General features: G+C 41.6%; 1 protein-coding gene and 1 long non-coding RNA gene across 9 annotated transcripts in view; one reads left to right on the top strand and one right to left on the bottom strand.

The window, feature by feature from the left end:
- Positions 1 to 280: 280 nt before the first annotated feature.
- LOC141373713 (uncharacterized) lies at positions 281 to 16,770 on the top strand. Its single transcript, XR_012379989.1, has 3 exons — positions 281 to 373; positions 1,463 to 1,525; positions 16,640 to 16,770. It is a non-coding gene; the product is annotated as an uncharacterized lncRNA (long non-coding RNA).
- PIGN (phosphatidylinositol glycan anchor biosynthesis class N) overlaps positions 15,435 to 18,346 on the bottom strand; it is a 109,173-nt gene continuing 106,261 nt past the window's right edge. For all 8 annotated transcript variants that reach the window (XM_025886728.2, XM_025886727.2, XM_025886726.2 and 5 more), the window contains one exon: positions 15,435 to 17,451. In XM_025886728.2, the coding sequence (XP_025742513.1) occupies positions 17,328 to 17,451 (124 nt within the window). In that variant the 3' untranslated portion in view covers positions 15,435 to 17,327. The remainder of the gene's footprint in view (positions 17,452 to 18,346) is intronic.

Here is an 18,346-nt window from a genome sequence, read left to right as displayed (position 1 = left end):
AAATGATAAAATGGTGGGGCGCCTGGGTAGCGCAGTTAGTTAAGCGCCCGACTCTTGGTTTGGGCTCAGGTCAGGACCTCAGGTCGGGCGATCGAGCCCCGCCTCACGCTCCCTGCTGGACTGGGCGAGGAGCCTGCTTGGGATTCTCTCTCCCTTTCCCTCCACCTGCTTCCTCTCTCCTAAAAACAAAACAAAAAAAGGTTACATGGAAACCAGACGAGATGAAGGGAGGAAGATGACGTAGCATGTGACGTATGACGTAGCGCCAACTACCATCCCCGTTCTGACGCTGCATGAGAGGAGGATCGTCTGCTTCCGGCTGCGGTTGTCCCAGTAACTGGGAAAACGAGACTGCAGATAAAAGGGGACTACTGTACGTTGTTACGTATTTGAAAAACTTATTTAATATCAGTGAGTCTTGTTAGGTAGTTTGTGCCCTTTTCCTTGTGGATTTGAAGAAACTGTGTTCTTGGTATAAGCCCTTTGTCACATGCGTTAGAAGGATCTTTTCTTACTCTTTAGTTTCCCTTTTGACTAACATAATGGGGTCTTTTTATGAATAGTTCTTAATTTTAATGTAAACCCAAAACATCAACATCAACATTTCCCCATATAATTGGTGAATGTTGTGCCTGTATTATCGTCTAGAAGCATTGTGATTTTCCTTTATAATTTACTTGGAACTTTTTTTTTTTTTAAGATTTTATTTATTTGACAGAGAGAGACACAGTGAGAGAGGGAACAGATGCAGGGGGAGTGGGAGAGGGAGAAGCCTTCCCGAGGAGCAGGGAACCCGATGCGGGGCTTGATTCCAGGATCCTGGGACCATGACCTGAGCCGAAGGCAGACGCTTAACGACTGAGCCACCCCGGTGCCCCAGAACTGACTTATTTAAATATGGTGTGAGGTAGAAGGCAGGAGACATTTTATTCCCATATGGATATCCAATTGACACAACACCATTTATATTGAAAGACTGCCTTTCTCACTGCCCTTACAGCATCACGCTTTCCCCATAAATAAAGGGTCTTTATTTATGTGAGTTTATTCCTGAATATTCTATTCTATTGCTATTGGTTCATCCTGTACCAACATCATAGTAATTGTGGCTTTAGAATAAATTTGCCAATTTCTTCACTATTGCTGACCGTTTGCATTTCCATATAAAGTTTAGAATCAACTTGCCAATTTCTCTAAAATGACCTGCTGGGATTTTGATTGGAATTGCACTGAACCTATAATTTAATTTGGGAAGAGTTAAATTTTACAACATTGTCTCTTTATTCTGTCTTCCAATCCACAAACATGGTAAATCCTTCCGTTTATTTCTATTTTCTTAGTTTCTTCTAATGATACATATAGCTTTTATAAAAAATAAAAAAAAAACAGGTTTGTTCCTAGACATCTGATATTTTGAGCTGTTATTGTAAATGGTATTATTTAAGTTTCGTTGTTTCTCCAGTACAATGTTGAATAGAAGTACAGAAGTCAGCATCAGGCATTCTTGTGTCCTTCCCCATCACAGGTAGGAAGGCTATAATATTTTGCTGTTAAGTGTGTTAGCTGTAGGTTGCAGGCATGGATTTTTATGGTTTTCTCCTCTACTAATTTCCCTTCTCCATCCATTCTCCATCCTCTGTAAAAATTTCTCAATGTCTCTTACTTGCTTTTCTCACCTCTTTTATTTTAATTTTATTTATTTACTTGAGAGAAAGAGTGTGTGAGAGAGAGAGAGCACAAGCAGGGGGAGCTGCAGAGGCAGAGGGAGAAGCAGGCTCCCAGCTGAGCAGGGAGCCCGATGCGGGGCTCGATCCCAGGACCCTGGGATCATGACCTGAGCCGAAGGCAGACGCTTAACGACTGAGCCACCCAGGCGCCCCTCTCACCTCTTATCCCCTCTTTGTCCTTGTGGGTTTATACATTTTTTATTTAACTTTAGTGAAGTTCAAAAAGGAATCAAGGTAAACATGTTGTTGGGGTGCCTGGGATTACTCGGGGTTGCCTAAGAGGGTCCTTCAGCAAGTGGGGAGCTGAATTTGGCAGAAAACCAGAATGTTAATTTATAAAAAAAATCATTTGAGGGGCACCTGGCTGGCTTCGTCAGTAGAGCGTGCAACTCTTGATCTGGTGATTGTGAGTTTGAGCCCCACACTGGGTGTAGAGATTACTTAAAAAATAAGTAAAAATTAAAAAAAAATCATTTGCAGTAAAGATGGCTTCTGGCACCTCAAAGTGAGATTCTGATTAACGAGAAATACAATTTCTTTATTATTTTAGCACTTACGGAAGCTACAATCGATGTGTGTGACATATTACAAGAAACTTAAAAAAAATCTGCCAATTTAGGAAACACTGAATTTTCATACAGTGTATTAAGTACATTTTAATTAAAAAATGGATTTTTTTCATGTCTACTCTTGTGGGACTTCTAATTCGGCATGATAGGTTCAACACATGTTTAGCTTTTTTTTTTTTTAAGATTTTATTTATTTGACAGAGAGAGAGAAAGAACAAGCAGGGGAAGTGGCCAACAGTGGGAGAGCGAGAAGCAGACTCCCCGCTGAGCAAGGAGCCCGACGTGGGGCTCAATCCCAGGACCCTGGGATCATGACATGAGCCTTTGCTTACATAACTCCTATGCCAAAGAGTTTATCATTTCTCCCATGTGTAGAACCAAATATTTATCTCGACTTAAAGGAGAATCACTTAGGCTTGCATACTGAAAAAAAAAAAAAAAAAAAAGGAAAACCCAGTGGCTTAAATAAAGCAGGGGTCATTGTTTTCATATAAGAAGGAGTCCAGGTGTGGATCATCCCGGGCTGGTCTGGCGTCTCCATGGTGCTACCAGTAACTGCCCTATTTCTAGATGTCTGCTCCTTCACTTTCAGACCAAGCAGGACCTTCAGCACCACATTTGTAAGAAGTGTCCTCCCCTCCGGGCAGTGCTTCAGCAGTCCAGGAAAGGTGAAAGGAAAGTGCCAAAGGCATGGCTTATTGAGTCTGCCCCTCTATAAAGAGCATATTCCCAAAAGCCTCACCAGGCAACTTGCTCTTACATCTCATTGGCCAGACTAGTTCACCTAACCACAAAGACTGAAGTCAATGTTTCATTGGGCCACCCTGAACAAAACAGGCTCTGGGGTGCCTCTGGCTGATGCAGTGCCAGGGCTTGTTGGGGAAAGATAATTGATACTGGGTCAGCAAACACAGAGTCCGTTACAAGAGTTTACTTGTTTTCCCCTATTGGTTCCTTTCCCCCAGGAGAGAAGAGTAGTCAAAGCCCTTGACAATAACTAAAAGCTCAAGGGACCAACTCTGAACCGTCTGGGAAGGAATGGGCATTAGGACGTGAAGTCAAGAACAAAGGAATCTCTGAGAACGTACAGAGAAAGCAGAGTGGACTCCTGCTTCCCTTGGCGCGGGAAGCTTAACGAGGGCCCCCAGGAGGACCTCCAGCTTCTGGTGGAGCTAGGAGGCTGGCAGAGGGACAAGAGCAAGTTGAAGATCAGAATAGAAACAGCTGTTGGCTACACTTGTCAGCCCTCAGGGAATCACTTGTGTGCATGTTCTGTGGAACAACTGCATTTGATCCACACACATGTACAAATCATTGCCTCCTTCACTTTCTAAGTGCTTGGAATTATTTCTTTCTTCTTTAAGCCCCATATTCACTAGGCTACACATGGCTAGGTGCCTGAACTTGCAGAACTACCAACTCGGTACACACAAGCCATAAACTGCTTACTCGTTACTCTAGAACCCTCATTTTGGGGGGACCTACCACAGACTTCTACCTTGCGCCAGGCCCCAGACTAAGCATATTGCTTTTTATCCCTTGTCCTCAGAATAACCTTAAGGGTATTGCAGTTTTTAAGATGAGAAACTTGGGGTTCCAGACGGACCAGTAGCAAAGTTCAAATCCACATCTGCTGACTGATTCTGAAAGCAGGAACATATCACAAAAGCCTCTGTCCTCAAAGCCAGAAAAAAGCTAGTCTAACTTCCTTTTTTTTTTACAGAAGAAAACACACACACAAACACACACACACACACAGAGCCCTGAGATGTCAAGGACCTGGCCCAGAGTAGCAGTTGTAGAAGGCATAGTGGATATCTAAACCCAGTCAACTCATTCCTTTTTTTAAATATATATACATATATTTAAAAGATTTATTTACTTATTTATTTGACAGAGAGAGACACAGCGAGAGAGGGAACACAAGCAGAGGGAGTGGGAGAGGGAGAAGCAGGCTTCCTGCTGAGCGGGACCCCGACGCGGGGCTCGATCCTAGTACCCTGAGACCATGACCTGAGCCAAAGGCAGACGTTTAACGACTGAGCCACCCAGGTGCCCCAATATATATTTTTTTAAAGATTTATTTATTTATTTTGAGAGAGAGAGAGAGCACATGTGGGAGGGGCAGAGGGAGAGACTCTGCTTAGTGCAGAGCCTGATGCAGGGCTCTATCCCATGACCCTGAGATCATGACCTGAGCTGAAACCAAGAGCTGGATGCTCAACCAACTGTGCCACCCAGACACCCCTGAGTCAACTCACTTCTTAACAAAAGTAAGAGTCTACATAACTGATGCCTTTAGTGTTTGGAGTGTTTAGGTCCACTTGTTGCCAGAGGTGGAGATCATTTTCAAGACATTTCATTAACTACATTAAAGTTTTTACTTTCTAGACTAACAAAACACATAGCTTAAAAAAAAAAATCATGTCCTGGATGTAAAGAGCTAGGGGAACTTGCTAGGAACTAGCTCTAGTCACATTTTAGCTTGATGATTTTGCTGAAAACCAAAACCAAGGCAAAATGTCTTTAAATTCATCCAAATAAACTTTTCCTACTTCATCTCAGAGGAACCAGTTAGGAGGCAAATGAGGACCCCTTCAGGAGGCCAGGTGACCCACCGCTCTGCTGCTTGACACTCCAGTCATCATCTGTTCCTTAGGGGAAGCGTTCCCTGACCTGCCTTTCTAAATGAAATTCCTCGTTACAGCACATTTGGGATTCTGCTTCTGGCCACGGCAGATTAACAGGTACTGGACTAGCCCTCCTACAGCAACAACTGTTAACAGTGAACAAAATATATGGAATTACAGTTTTTGGAAGTCAGGCAAACGGCAGCACAAGACCATGATCCCTAAGAGATGAGCCCCATGATACCCTTTCTGCAGGCACTTTCTAGACTGTGGCACGAGGAGGAAGCCAAACAGAGCACAGCAGTCTTGCAAAGCTGAGGAGACAGAAATTGGGAAGTTTGGACTAGTATGACAGTTTGAAAGTGCAGGGCAAGGTACATAGAGAAGGGAGCTGTGCAGGAGGCATTCCAGATATCTGCAGGTGGCCCCCTTGAGGCTTCAGCTAAATATCAGGCTACTCATCTTAGGACAGTACTCCGGGAGGCTGATCAAAGACGCTGCAGATGGGGGGTTGAACAAATACTGGAGCCTGCATAGGTCTGGGACATGTTCAAGGACTGACCAGTCAGAGTGGAGAAATGTCACTGGCCCCAGGCACTCAATAGAGACCCCAGAGGAGCTATTCTAGACCTACACTAACACAGCTCTAAACCTGCCCTTGAGCATATTAAGATGATCTGCAAATTCACTACCAGCCAGAACAAAATTCAACACTGTATTAAAGAGGCTACAGAGTCTAAACACTCAACTATGTAGCATCCGTGATTTGTAGCATACGATAAAGAATTTCTAGACATGGAGAAGCAGCAAGATATGATCCATAACCAGGAGAAAAGCAGCTAATTGAAAGACCTAGAAATGACAGAGATGATAGAATTAGCAGATAAAGAATTCAAAACAGCTATATATCTACATTTTTAAACAGCTGTATCTTTAAATAGGCAAAATATTTGAATAGACACTTCACTGAAGAAGATCTATGAACATTAGCATATTGACACATTATTCATTAGAGAAATTAAAACCACAATGAGATACCACTACACACCTATTAGAATGGTTAAAATTTATTTTTTTGAAGATTTATTTATTTGAGAGAAAGACTGTGAGTGGGGGGAGGGACAGAGTTAGAGAATCGTCAAGCAGACTCCTCACTGGGCACGGGGCCCGACGTGAGACTTGATCTCATGACTCATGAGATCAAAACCTGAGCTGAAACCAAGAGATGGATGCTTAGCTAACTGAGCCATCCAGGCGCCCCTAGAGTGGTTAAACTTTGAAAAGACTGACCATGTCAAGTGTTGGCATAGATATGGAAGAACTGGGACTCTCACACTCTTTTGCTAGGAATAAAAAATATTACAAACACTTTGGAATACAGTTTGAAAATATATTAAAAAAATAAGCATATACCTACTATATGATCCAGCCATTCTACTCCTAGGTATTAATCAAGAGAAAAGGAAGTATACGTTCACATATTAAACACTTACACATCTATAGCAGCTTTATTTATAATAACTCCAAACTGGAAACAAACTATATGTCCATTAAAAGATGGGTAGATAAACAAATTGTGGCATATGTTATGTCAGGAGCCGTGAAAGGGTTTGAGAGCTCATGCTGATTTTTTTTTTTTTTTTAAGATTTTATTTACTTATTTGACAGAGGGAGACACAGCGAGAGAGGGAACACAAGCAGGGGGAGTGGGAGAGGGAGAAGCAGGCTTCCCGCCGAGCAGGGAGCCCGACGTGGGGCTCGATCCCAGGACCCTGGGATCATGACCTGAACCGAAGGCAGACGCCCAACGACTGAGCCACCCAGGCGCCCCGAGATCTCATGCTGATTGCAAGCTAATAAGGTATCTCATCACCGCTTCATAGACACAGAGAGATGTAGGACTTCTGAGTCACAGACAAAAGACAGCTTATTACCATGGCAGTAACATAGCCAGAGTAACATAACTGTCTTTTCTCTGAGCTGCAGTCCCACTGGGTGACACGAAGAGAGCCAAGTGTTGCCTGCACACTCAGTGGGGTGTACCCTCGTAGCGGAGGAAATGTTGAGATTTGGAAGTCCTGACTTTATTTAGGACCTACTGGTAAACCAGCCCATTCTCTCCTCTGGAAGAGGTCCCTTGCCAGGATTGATCAGGGACAGACTTTGAAAGGAGTAACATGATTGATCACTGATCATGATGTGTATCTGTTATTTACCTAGTGACCTGGGGACTAAGGAGATCTACCTGTGAAGTTCACAATTTGTGCAATTACTGTCAGTTCAAAAAGCCTGGCAAATTCAGGCTCAGTTAGTCTTTTACCTAAGACTATTGCAATCCATGCATCTTAAACCCCTCCAAGTTAATGATAACCGCCCCAACAAGGCCTACTTCCAATATTACATCTGTGAAATCTCCCCCAATTTTTCCACTTTGTCAGAAGCCATCAGTTTCCCTCTGGACTCCCGCAGATCGTGGCATATATATTAGCTATGTCACACAGATCGCGAGAGCCCAGTGATCCGTTTATACATCTCTGTCATTCACTGGAATGTGAGGGGCACACAGTAAGAACCCAGTAAATCTTTGTTAAAGGAACAAACAAAAGAATTACATAGAATACTTAGATGATAAGAAATAGTATTCTAGGTTCCAGAAAGGTGAATATTGAGATATAAACGACAGAATATGGTTAATGCTATTTTATCCCTTTTCAATAGATCATTGAAAAGTAGGCAGAAAATCAAAACCAAAGGTCTGAGAGGCTAATTTGAACAACACCCGGGATCATAAACTCTAAAGAACGGTACACACTTCAGCATTCTTAGCTCCTCCTGAATTTCAAAAGCAAGTGAAAAGTTTCCTTATGTGTCTGATTATTACAGACTCTACTTCCCCGAGAACTAACCAGTGACAAATTATACCTATATTGGCACAAGAGCCAAGATAAATAGCAGCCTATAGGCCCCTCTTAAAAAGCCAAACCTTTAAAATTGGAGAGTAATCTACTTTTTAAAAATTCCTTGGGTTACTGTAACATAAAGTTTGATGTCTTATTACTTCCCAGTGTACACAATATGCTCTCCTCACACGGAGGATCCCTGCAGGCTTCGTAGTTCTGGGCCCACCGGCACTGCCACTCCCGTCAAAAGACATTCCAGAGTTAATGTCTTCATTCATTCATTCAAATTCCAGCATGAATTTGCTTTGGGGACGTGATAGACACATCAGAAGTTGCCAGAGAAGTAAGGAGGTGACCCTTTTGTCATCAGAGACCAAACGTGAAACCGGAACGACTGCAAATGTGCAAATCAGGCTGGTTTGAGAAGGATTTTTCCCCTGAGACACAAGCTTTTAAAAAAGACACTAAGATGATAAATACTTATTTTTATTTAAAATACCCCTTTTTTCCCAACATCACATATTAAATTTCAATAGCCTCATTTACACTGTGCTCTCCTGCCACCAGGCTGTTCTGAGCCCGGGTTCTATGATCTACAGAGAGATCCTGGCAGATTCGCTTCCAACTCTTTCCTCTCGCCCCTGATAACAGTGATGAGGAGGATAACAATGCCGGGCGGTTTTAAGGCCCTTAGGGTCTTTATACACCTGGCCCCACTGGGTGAGTCTCTCTTGGCCAATTGTTAGAGCCGAAACCTACAAGGGCAGCAACATGGCAGAGGGATTCACTGACTTGACCCTGCTGAGCCCTTTATCCCTCCAGGGTGTCAGCAATTCTGAACCAATGAATCAAACCATCTTGACAGGCTTAGGCCATTTAGACCATCTACTCTAAAAAGAAACAGAAGAAATTAAAAGGCTTTAAAAATATCGTAGTTGAAGGAAATGCCATTCTGTAGCTGGCAGGAGCCGGCAAAATTAGTTTTCTTGATAAACTTTCAGGAATTTCCTGCTTAAATTTTTGGAAGCAAGTTTCTGCTCCTCCTTGTCCATATGGTGATTTTAATTATTCAAACTGAAAAGCATTGTCCGATAAAGGATAACAATTCTGAACGAAGTGCCATTTTGAAAATGACCCACATTTTCATATAGATCAAAGTCACTGGAGTTTTCCAAGTAAGACATGTTACTGTTTCTTGTCTAGCAACTGCCCAATTCCGTTTTCTTAGCTCCTTAGAATATGGATCTAACCAAAGCCAAGGATTTGGGTGTGTCTCCCACGTAAGGAAGTTACCCTCAGAGGGAAAAAGGAAAAACAAGTCTTCATAGATAGCAACATCATCCTGATTCCCCAAAAGCAATTCCACGTGCTTGTCCTTTGGATCAGTGACGAACATCATCACTTCCCCGTGTGAAATGCAGCGCAGACATTGTAAGGCTAGAACAAGCCAAGACCAGGGGAAATTTAAGCACAGCATAGACTCAAGCCTTCTGCGTCTTTGTCTTCCTCCCACAGAGTTCTCCAAGCGGTAACACAATTTTGATTGGGACATAAGGGGACAATAAGAAGTGTTGGAGGAAAGAGATCTGTTCTGGTTCTGATGGCTCGACATCACTTTTCATTTTTTCTGCCCTCTTGGGTAAACTGATCCAGAGAATGCCTTTGATCTTTCCCTCTCTCTCTCTCTCTCTCGCTCTTTTTTAAATCTTACTCCTGCTAGCTTTTCTGCCCACCTGTAAAGCCCGAGGAGAACGGGATTGTAAAGTCAGTGTTGGGTTTTAACCGTTTCAGGTTCCTTCATCCAACCTCAGAGCTGACACATAGGTGCTCAAGGAAAGCTTTTTTTTTTTTTTAAGATTTTTAAAATTTATTCATTTGACAAAGAGAGAGTGCACAAGCAGGGGGAGGGGCAGTGGGAGAGGGAGAAGCAAGCTCCTCGCTGATCAGGGAGCCCGACATAGTACTTGATCCCAGGACCCTGGGATCATGACCTGAGCCGAAGGCAGACGCTTAACCAACTGAGCCACCCAGGTGCCCCCACCCTTTTTTTTTTTTTTAAGATTATTTATTTATTTATTTGACACACAGAGAGAGGGAACAAGCAGGGGGAAGGGCAAGCTTTTTGTAGGGAGATTCAGGGGTGGTGCCAGGGTGAATGAAGAATGGTCGGATAGGATGGATGCATGAAAGGAAGAAAAGTTTTCTTTTTTGAAGGAGAACACTTTTATTCTGTTGACGGCCAGTTGAACTGGCTCAAGCTCAAAAAGCTGAATTTGATGAGTAGGGGAATACGGTATTTAGTACCAGGGACTGCTACAGCCCAGGATATATTCAGGAGCAAGGCCAAAATCTCAAGCCGTCACTCAGAAAAGCAACAGTAGGAGCTGGGAAGTGGGTCACCAGGAACCAAGAGAGAGAGCAGATGCCGGAGGAACTGCATCTCTGGGATCCTATGCATCTTCAGTTCACAACAAAGCTTCACTGCTTTAGGCCAAACTCCAGGCCTCACCAGCTCTGCCCCCGAGGTCAGCCACCTTTGGAGGAGCAGGTCCACCAGGTAAAATAAGGAAATCAGTAAGCCTCCAGCCACACAAACCCTCAGATACGGAGACCCAGGGGATGGCTAACAGGCCCTCACCACAGTATTCTCCCATCTTAGACCCCAGTGAGTTTGGTCAGGCTCTGAGGCCCTGGAAGCAGTAAGAACAGCAGCTCCAACCATCAGACTGACATGAGATAAGATCTTATAAGCCAGAATGTCAGTTAACATTACACAAAACTCGTGGCTTAACAAAGGAAACATCACTTGAAGGCTTCACTCAAAGGTTCGGGGAATGTTCTTGTGACGGTGCCAGGCCCTGTCACGGGGCCTGTGGTGGCATGTCTAATTTACGCCAAATCTGGATCAAGACTGAGAGGATTTGTGTGCGGGGCCTCTGTGGGAAAATTCCCTCCCCCATTCTGGATTAGGTCATGGATGCCGCAGTGTTAAGGGGGGTAAGGCTCTTCTCAAGTGAGCCTGAGGGCAAAGGTTTAAAAGACGACCAGATTTATGACGAATTTTCAACTTCCTGGTTTCAACTGAATCCAGATGCATAAATACCAAAAATATTGGAGGGAAAAGGAAAGTCTAAGGATCTCTTTACTACTTCCAGAAAAGCATGGCTGAAATATTCCAGAAAAAATCATAAGCAAACTTGACATTAAAAGAGTAATTAATTCTACCTCTAGGTTTATGTGCTGATATCTTTATATTCACATTTTAGGGTGAACCATGGTACTCAAACTCGTGACCCAGTAAATTTTATGAGTTAGCCATGCAAGTGCTGTGATTCAGTCTGATTCTGTGAAGCTAACCTCCCCAAATGTATTAGTTTCCTAGGGCTACCATAACGAATTATCACCGACTGGGTGGCTTAAGACAATGAAAATTTATTCTCATAGTTCTGGAGGCCAGATGTTGTAAGTCAAGGTGCTGGCAGGGCCACCCTCCCTCTGAAGGCTGGCGCAAAGATCCTTCCTTGCCTCTGCCAGCTTCTGGTGGCTTCCCTGGCATGTGACCACAACACTATCTTCATGTGGCCTTTTCCTCTTGTCATCTCTTCTCTCACAAGGACATTTTGCTTTTGGATTTATGGTCCCCCCTGGGTAATCCAGGATGGTTTCATCTCAAAATCCTTAATTGTACCTGCAATGACCCTTTTTCTACATAAGATCACATTCACAGGTCCCAGGGGTTAGGATGTGGACATCTCTTTTGGGGGGTGGTGGCACAATTCAATCCACTACGCTAAGTGTACTCTGGACGTCCAGGTCTTTCTAAAATTTCAAGTGCTTGAAAACAGACAGCAAATGGGGGCGCCTGGGTGGCTCAGTCGTTAGGCATCTGCCTTCAACTCAGGTCATGACCCCAGGGTCCTGGGATCGAGCGCCGCATCGGGCTCCCCGCTCCGCGGGAAGCCTGCTTCTCCCTCTCACACTCCCCCTGCTTGTGTTCCCTCTCTCACTTTGTCTCTCTCGGTCAAATAAATAAATAATCTTTAAAATAAAAAAAATAAAAAATAAGTGAGGAAACTTGCTCCCTTTGCTTTATATACCATTTGGAAGACACCTGGCATATGCCTCAAATGTTAAGAATCTCGTGCAAGCGTGCCCCATGCCAATTGCACATGTGTAGGCAACTTCAAAAGTATGTTTTCCTAATTATACTGTTTACACTTGATTATACACATACAACTAAAGAGTCACCTGCTTAGATACAGTGTGCTTTCAGAAGCAAAAATATACAAATACTTTTACGCAGATTCCAGGATATAATGTTTTGGCAGAAACCGTCTGTTTAAAATGTAAAAGCAAAACAAGCAAGCCAGCCAGCCAGTCTCACACTAGTTGTGCGATCTTGGGCAAATTATTTATAAATCACCCTGTGTTTCAGTTTTCCCATCTGTAAAAGAGTATAATAATATCTCCTTATAGGGATATTATGAGGATTAAATAGTTTAGTATTTGTAAAGCATTTAAATAGTGCCAGCACATTGTAAGGGCTTTGTTAAGTTTTATCACAATTTTTTTAAAAGTCTTAATTAGAAATTGCACTAAACAGGGGCGCCTGGGTGGCTCAGTCAGTTAAGCGTCTGCCTTTGGCTCAGGTCATGATCTCAGGGTCCTGGGATCGAGCCCCCCGTCATCGGGTTCCCTGCTCAGCGGGGAGTCTGTTTCTCCCTCTCCCTCTGCTCCTCCCCTTGCTCGTGCTCACTCTCTCTCTCTCTCTCTCAAATAAATAAATAAAATCTTAAAAAAAAAGAAATTGCTCTAATCATTGAAGAGATCATTTACAAACACATTCAAAGCATGCATATCAATTAAAGTTCTTGGTTGCAAGTAACAGAGATGCAGACAAAATTTTTTTTTGAAATGAATGGGAAGGGCTACAAGATGGGTGGAACCGAGAGAGGTTGGGCCGCAGAGGACAGAGCCAAAGAGACCTCCAAAGAACGTCACCGAACCGTTCTGTCCCATTGATTTCCAATTTAGAAAGCAGAAGGTAAAAAGAATACACACAACTAAGGGTTTTAAGTGAAGCTTTGGACTTGTCATTATCCCCCGTGTCCTTAGAAATAATAGTAAAAATAATCCCCTTTTTTATTGGATATGTAAGCATGTGATGGAAGGTCACCTATTAGAAGATCTCTAGAGTATCTCAATCTAAGCTAGCTATCAATAGCTCCTGAACTTTGAATCTTAGAAAGTTTCTCTCCCTTCTAGCTTGAAAATCTTGCAAAGAACTCAGATTGGCCCAGCTTGGGTCAGACATGCACCTCTAAAGTAGTCAAATGTGGTGCAGGAAGATCCCTAAGAAACCACTTGGCTCCTGCCAGGGATACAGTTAGCAACGGAGGCGGTTACTCCAGAGGACAGAATGCCAAGCAGACATTGGCCCCGCTGAGCATTATACACTCACACCCTATCTACACTGAACGTAAGAACTGATGGGAACTAATTCATGAAGAAAATCCATTATTTGTATACACACCAGTTCTAACATGGCTAAGAGAGAGGAGTGACATGAGTAGAGAAGAGAGAAAATAGGGCAAGACAGAAATAAGTAAAACAGAAAAACCAAGGAAGGCATAAAACTTTAACTAGTAACCACCTTCTAGAGTGACAAATCACAAGAAAACAACCCAATATCTGCTGTGAATGTATTTTTCTGGTAAAGGCTGTAAAATAATAAGGTATGAAGACCTAGTCCAAGTGCTATCAGGGCCATGTGATCATCTGTGCCGGACTGGATGCTGTACGGCCGTACTGAAGGGCCCCACATGGAAAACTAAACGATCACAGGCACAATTTATAAAGAGGCAGATAAAATTTTAAAGTTTTCCCACATTAAGGGTTACAGTTTCCTCAGGAAAACAGATTCAATTAAGCATATAACACCCTTTTCCAAAACTGTGACAAATTGAAGCTTTTTTTTTTTTTTAAGATTTTATTTGAGAGAGAGAGAGAGTGAGCAAGAGAGAGAGCACAAGCTGGGGGGAGAGGCAAAGGGAGAGGGAGAAGCAGACTCCCCCGCTGAGCAGGAGGCCCGATGTGGGACTCGATCCCAAGACCCCGGGATCATGACCTGAGCCGAAGGCAGACGCTTAATGACTGAGCCACCCAGGCGCCCCACAAATTGAGGTTTTAATTATGAAAGGATATGGCGACATTTCTAAAGCATGCTTCCCAGTTGGAAGGGAGACTTGAAGGAGGGTCTGCAGCCAAGCAAGTGGAAATTGCTGGTATACTGCTATTTTTTTTCCCTTCACAATTCATAGACCAAGTTAAATTCCCTAAGTACTATAATAAATATACCTATTTAAGTTTGACTAAGTGCTTCTCAAATATATTTGATCAGGGAACCATTTTTTTTATGACATTTATTTGTATCCTAATACAAGGAAGGGTTCCTTGGAAACCCTAAGGAACTGATGTTCTAAGGGACATACTTTGAGAAATGCTATGTGGCAAATAAATACTGCAGTTCTAAGGGTGATGAGTTGAACAATAGTGATCTGTTTGTGTCTCTAAGGAAATTAGTAAGTGACACATTACTTCTCACATGCTCTTGTCACAGAATGAGTATTAAGTGCAGAAATCTCATCTACCTTTTTTACATACCTTGATGCAAAAGTGCTACAAGAGATTACCACAGTACTGAAAACACATACCATAACAATCCCACTTCAAAGCATTTTACAAAGGATGAAAAAAACGTAGATATATAAAGAATGACTCTGAAAAGGTGAGAAATTACCAAGTTCTCTCTGTTCTCTTAAAGGAATCCTTGGAACTGCCAAAAGGGGGTCCACTCCAAATGACTGAGCCGATTTAGCTCACTCCCTTCAGCCCCCTAGATCAGATGTCTAGGATTTATCTAAGAGGAGCTCCCCAGGTCCTCCCCAGGAGAGCTGGAACCTTGCAGAGCTACTGCCTGTATCTGGAGACAGCGCCCCCCCCATAACCCTTCCCCCATCCCTGGGCCAGCTCCATCAGAAATTACATTTTTGATGGCAGAGGTATGTATCAAAGGTAGGGGAGCAAAGGAATCCTTAATCTACTACAACAAGTGTATAAAAGCAGGGGGTAGGGATGGGGATGGGGGACATATATGCTCCTAATATGTGAGTTGGCCGAAATTTGGAATGAGTTTTTGATAAGAAACAATACTGAGAGTGATGAATAGGGATCTATGTATGTAGTCCAGCTCTATCATTGTTAGGTCATTTTACGGGAATTATTATGAAAATATATTACTATTTAATAAAATTATTTCCCCCCAAAATAAAAAAAGCATTTTATGTTCTAAATAGTGCACATTAAATATAATAATACAGAGAATTAAAACACTGATTATGGATAGACTGCAGTTAGTTTCTGAAGTCCTTGGAGTATCCTCCAAGATTTATTCATGGTCCCTGGCTTTTCTGTTTATTTTCTCAACACCCTTTAATTCTTATAGGAATTCCTAACTTAAGCAAATGTTAACCAGCAAATGTCTTAAGTTTTGATTTGGAGATCTAGTATTAACAGTTAGAATGAAAAAGTGAATGCCTTAAACAGAAATATATTTAAATCATATTTATTTTTTCTGTCAATATAAAAATATGCATTTCAAAACACTTTAAGATATTTGACAAGCTGCAAAACAGAAAAGGCCCTTCTAGCAAACTGTTACCAAGCGAGTCTGAGGCACCCAGTAAACAGTGTAGCAAGGTCAGCCTGTGGCTGCAAGTACATAGTCCTGTTTTATAAGCACATACTGACTCAAAACAATACTAGGAAAAGATGCGCTTCGAAGAACAAAATAAAGGTAAAGCACTGAGCACCTTTTACAATGCCATAATAAAATATTCATTAATCCCTCTGTGTGAAAATCTGGGAAAAGATGGAAGGTAAAAATAGATATAAAAGGATTTAAATGGTTAAGTGTTTATAAAGTCAGTTTTCTCTGACTTGTTTAAAAACAGATTAAAAATCCTCTGAGACAATGTGAAAGTTCATGGGTTTTACATCTGCCAATGTCATCACCGGCTAACAGCAGCTTCTTAGTTGTTGATAGAAATTCTACATTACAGACTGATGCATGGGGTCTTATATTGACATTGATCTTTCTTTTCTTACAATGGTGCTGTCACTGGTATAGCATGAAGTACTATTACACATAAATTATAACCACGCTTCATCATAAGCAGAAATTAAGAAAGCACATTTTGCAAACTGATTTTCGAATCTTCTAAATTGTATTTGTTCACTCACTTGCCAATTTGAAAAATATAGTTATTTGTAGAGGGCTTCTTCATCATTAATGTGAGTTAGTAATGCTATAATTTAATTCAAAGCAATTATTTTTTTTAAAATGAGACTCAGACCAGTGAAGCTTAGCATCAGCCAAAATCGACTGGCACACAGCAGGCAAAAGGCCAACTCTACAGTGATAGATAAAGGTCACTTTATGAAAAATCCAAATAAAAATTACTCTTAAAATATTTTGTCCATTAGAATTAGTTTACAGATGGAAATATAAATTAAATGAGAGGACTCTAGGCCTTTGGGCTAGCATCTTACAACCAGAAAGATAAGCAATGTTAACAATGATTTCTGTGATATGGTCAGAAAGTTTAACCATTGACTTCAAGAATTCTGTTGAAACAACACATGATAAAAGGTATGGGGATAATAGTGAGTCTACAATTAAAAATTTATCCTTTAAAAAATTTTCCCCTGAACTAGACACAAATACCAAGCATTTTCTACCTTTCCATCCCCAGAAATTTCAATGGGAATCCAGATATGAAAAAAAAAAAAAAAAAAAAAAGGAGTGAAGGTCAAACCCGCACCTGGCTGATACACGATGAACACCCTGGAAACAGCGCTAAGACAGTATTGGTGCACACTGAAGGAAAATGACAAACACCTGGCAGCACTGGTTTCCACTGAAGCTTCAGGAACTAACAGATCCTGATTGTCTTTCTAGTGTTATCATTCAGTAGTTAAAACTACTTGCAAAAGCAGTGCTGAGAGTTGATAAATATTTATGGTGCCACCTGGCGATGTCCTCCCGAGTTTTGCCATCATTGCTTTTGGATGTGATCAGGAGCCCCCACGGGAGCACATTCTCCTTTGCACGTATGGGGAGTTGCATAGTTGGTGACCAGACTGTTACAGGTGCTCTGAAACATCAGTGAGAAGAGCTGCCAGCTAAAGGAAGAAAATGCAAATGGAGAAATGCTTTTCCCCAGATATAACCACTATTTCACACGTACAAGACCTAAAGAAAATGGAAGCTCCTTTATTTCAGACACCCTGTAAATTCAGAATTCCACATAAAATTTTCTTTGTAGGAGCAGAATATGCTGTATATCAATATCCATTTTCTTACTGAATCCTCAGTAAGAGTTTGGTTTAAAAGGCAAATGAGAAACAGGATCCAGATGTCGAATGATGGCTTCGGTAACATCATATGAGGTGGCTTTTGGGTTTGCCACAGAGTCTGAGTTTCTTTGTTGTGAGCAGGTGTGCCAGGCCATTGAGAAACACCAGGACGATGGTCAGAGACATGACAATCACGTAGTGGCTAATGCTACAGAAGGAGAAAAAGAAACATGTTACAGGAAGAGAAAACATATGTGGGAAGGAACATAAGATCCCTCTAAATAATGTTTCTAAATGTATACATAAAATACACAGAATTACAAAAGATACCAATGATTTTTTCAAGTTTATTTATTTTAGTAATCTGTACATCCAACAGGGGGCTCGAACTCACTACCCTGAGACCAAGAGTCTCATGCTCTTCCAACTGGGCCAGCCAGGCATCCCACCAGTGATTTTGAAATAGACACCAAATGTTAAAAAAACAAATTTGTTACAGAAGTAGTGATGAACATAAATAATATTTTGAGATCTCTCCAACAACTGTAATATGTTATGAAAATGTCTGATTGATACTGGCAGTGCCTGTGTCTTTGTCACCAATATAAGGTTACTGTCCCCAGGTTTAAGTATTCTGACATTCTAGAGCAGGCCATCCTGTGCTTTGACAGAAGTCAGAAGGACTTTAACAAAACTACCAACCATACACACACACACACACACACACACACACACACACACACACACACACACGTTACCCAAATTGAAATTCAGGGAAGTAAAAGTTTTATAGTCAAGGCATCTAAACAAAGGTAAAAGGATACATTTCTTCATTAATCTCTAAGTCAAAGCTGCTGTCTCCCAGATTTTGCTCTTTTAGACCTTTTATCACTTTTCATACTTTAAATTACCTAAAACACTCTTAACATTTTAAATTACTTTAATATAAATAATATTAAAAATGACTTGATTTCTTAATAAGTTTCATAAAACCAGTAGGTAGTGGCTATCCTCAAATTTAGTAGAAGTCTACTTATAAAAGGTGTTTCACAGATCACTTTAGCAGAGTTAAAGGAGCATCCAATTTCAACTTGAAATGAGTT

The sequence above is a fragment of the Callorhinus ursinus genome, unplaced genomic scaffold (genome assembly GCF_003265705.2).
Source record: "Callorhinus ursinus isolate GAN/ISIS: 27379988/994484 unplaced genomic scaffold, GSC_fseal_2.0 scaffold11, whole genome shotgun sequence".
Lineage (NCBI taxonomy): Eukaryota > Metazoa > Chordata > Mammalia > Carnivora > Otariidae > Callorhinus > Callorhinus ursinus.
Note: the sequence above shows the minus strand (reverse complement) of the source record. Positions and strands in the feature narration are given on the sequence as shown.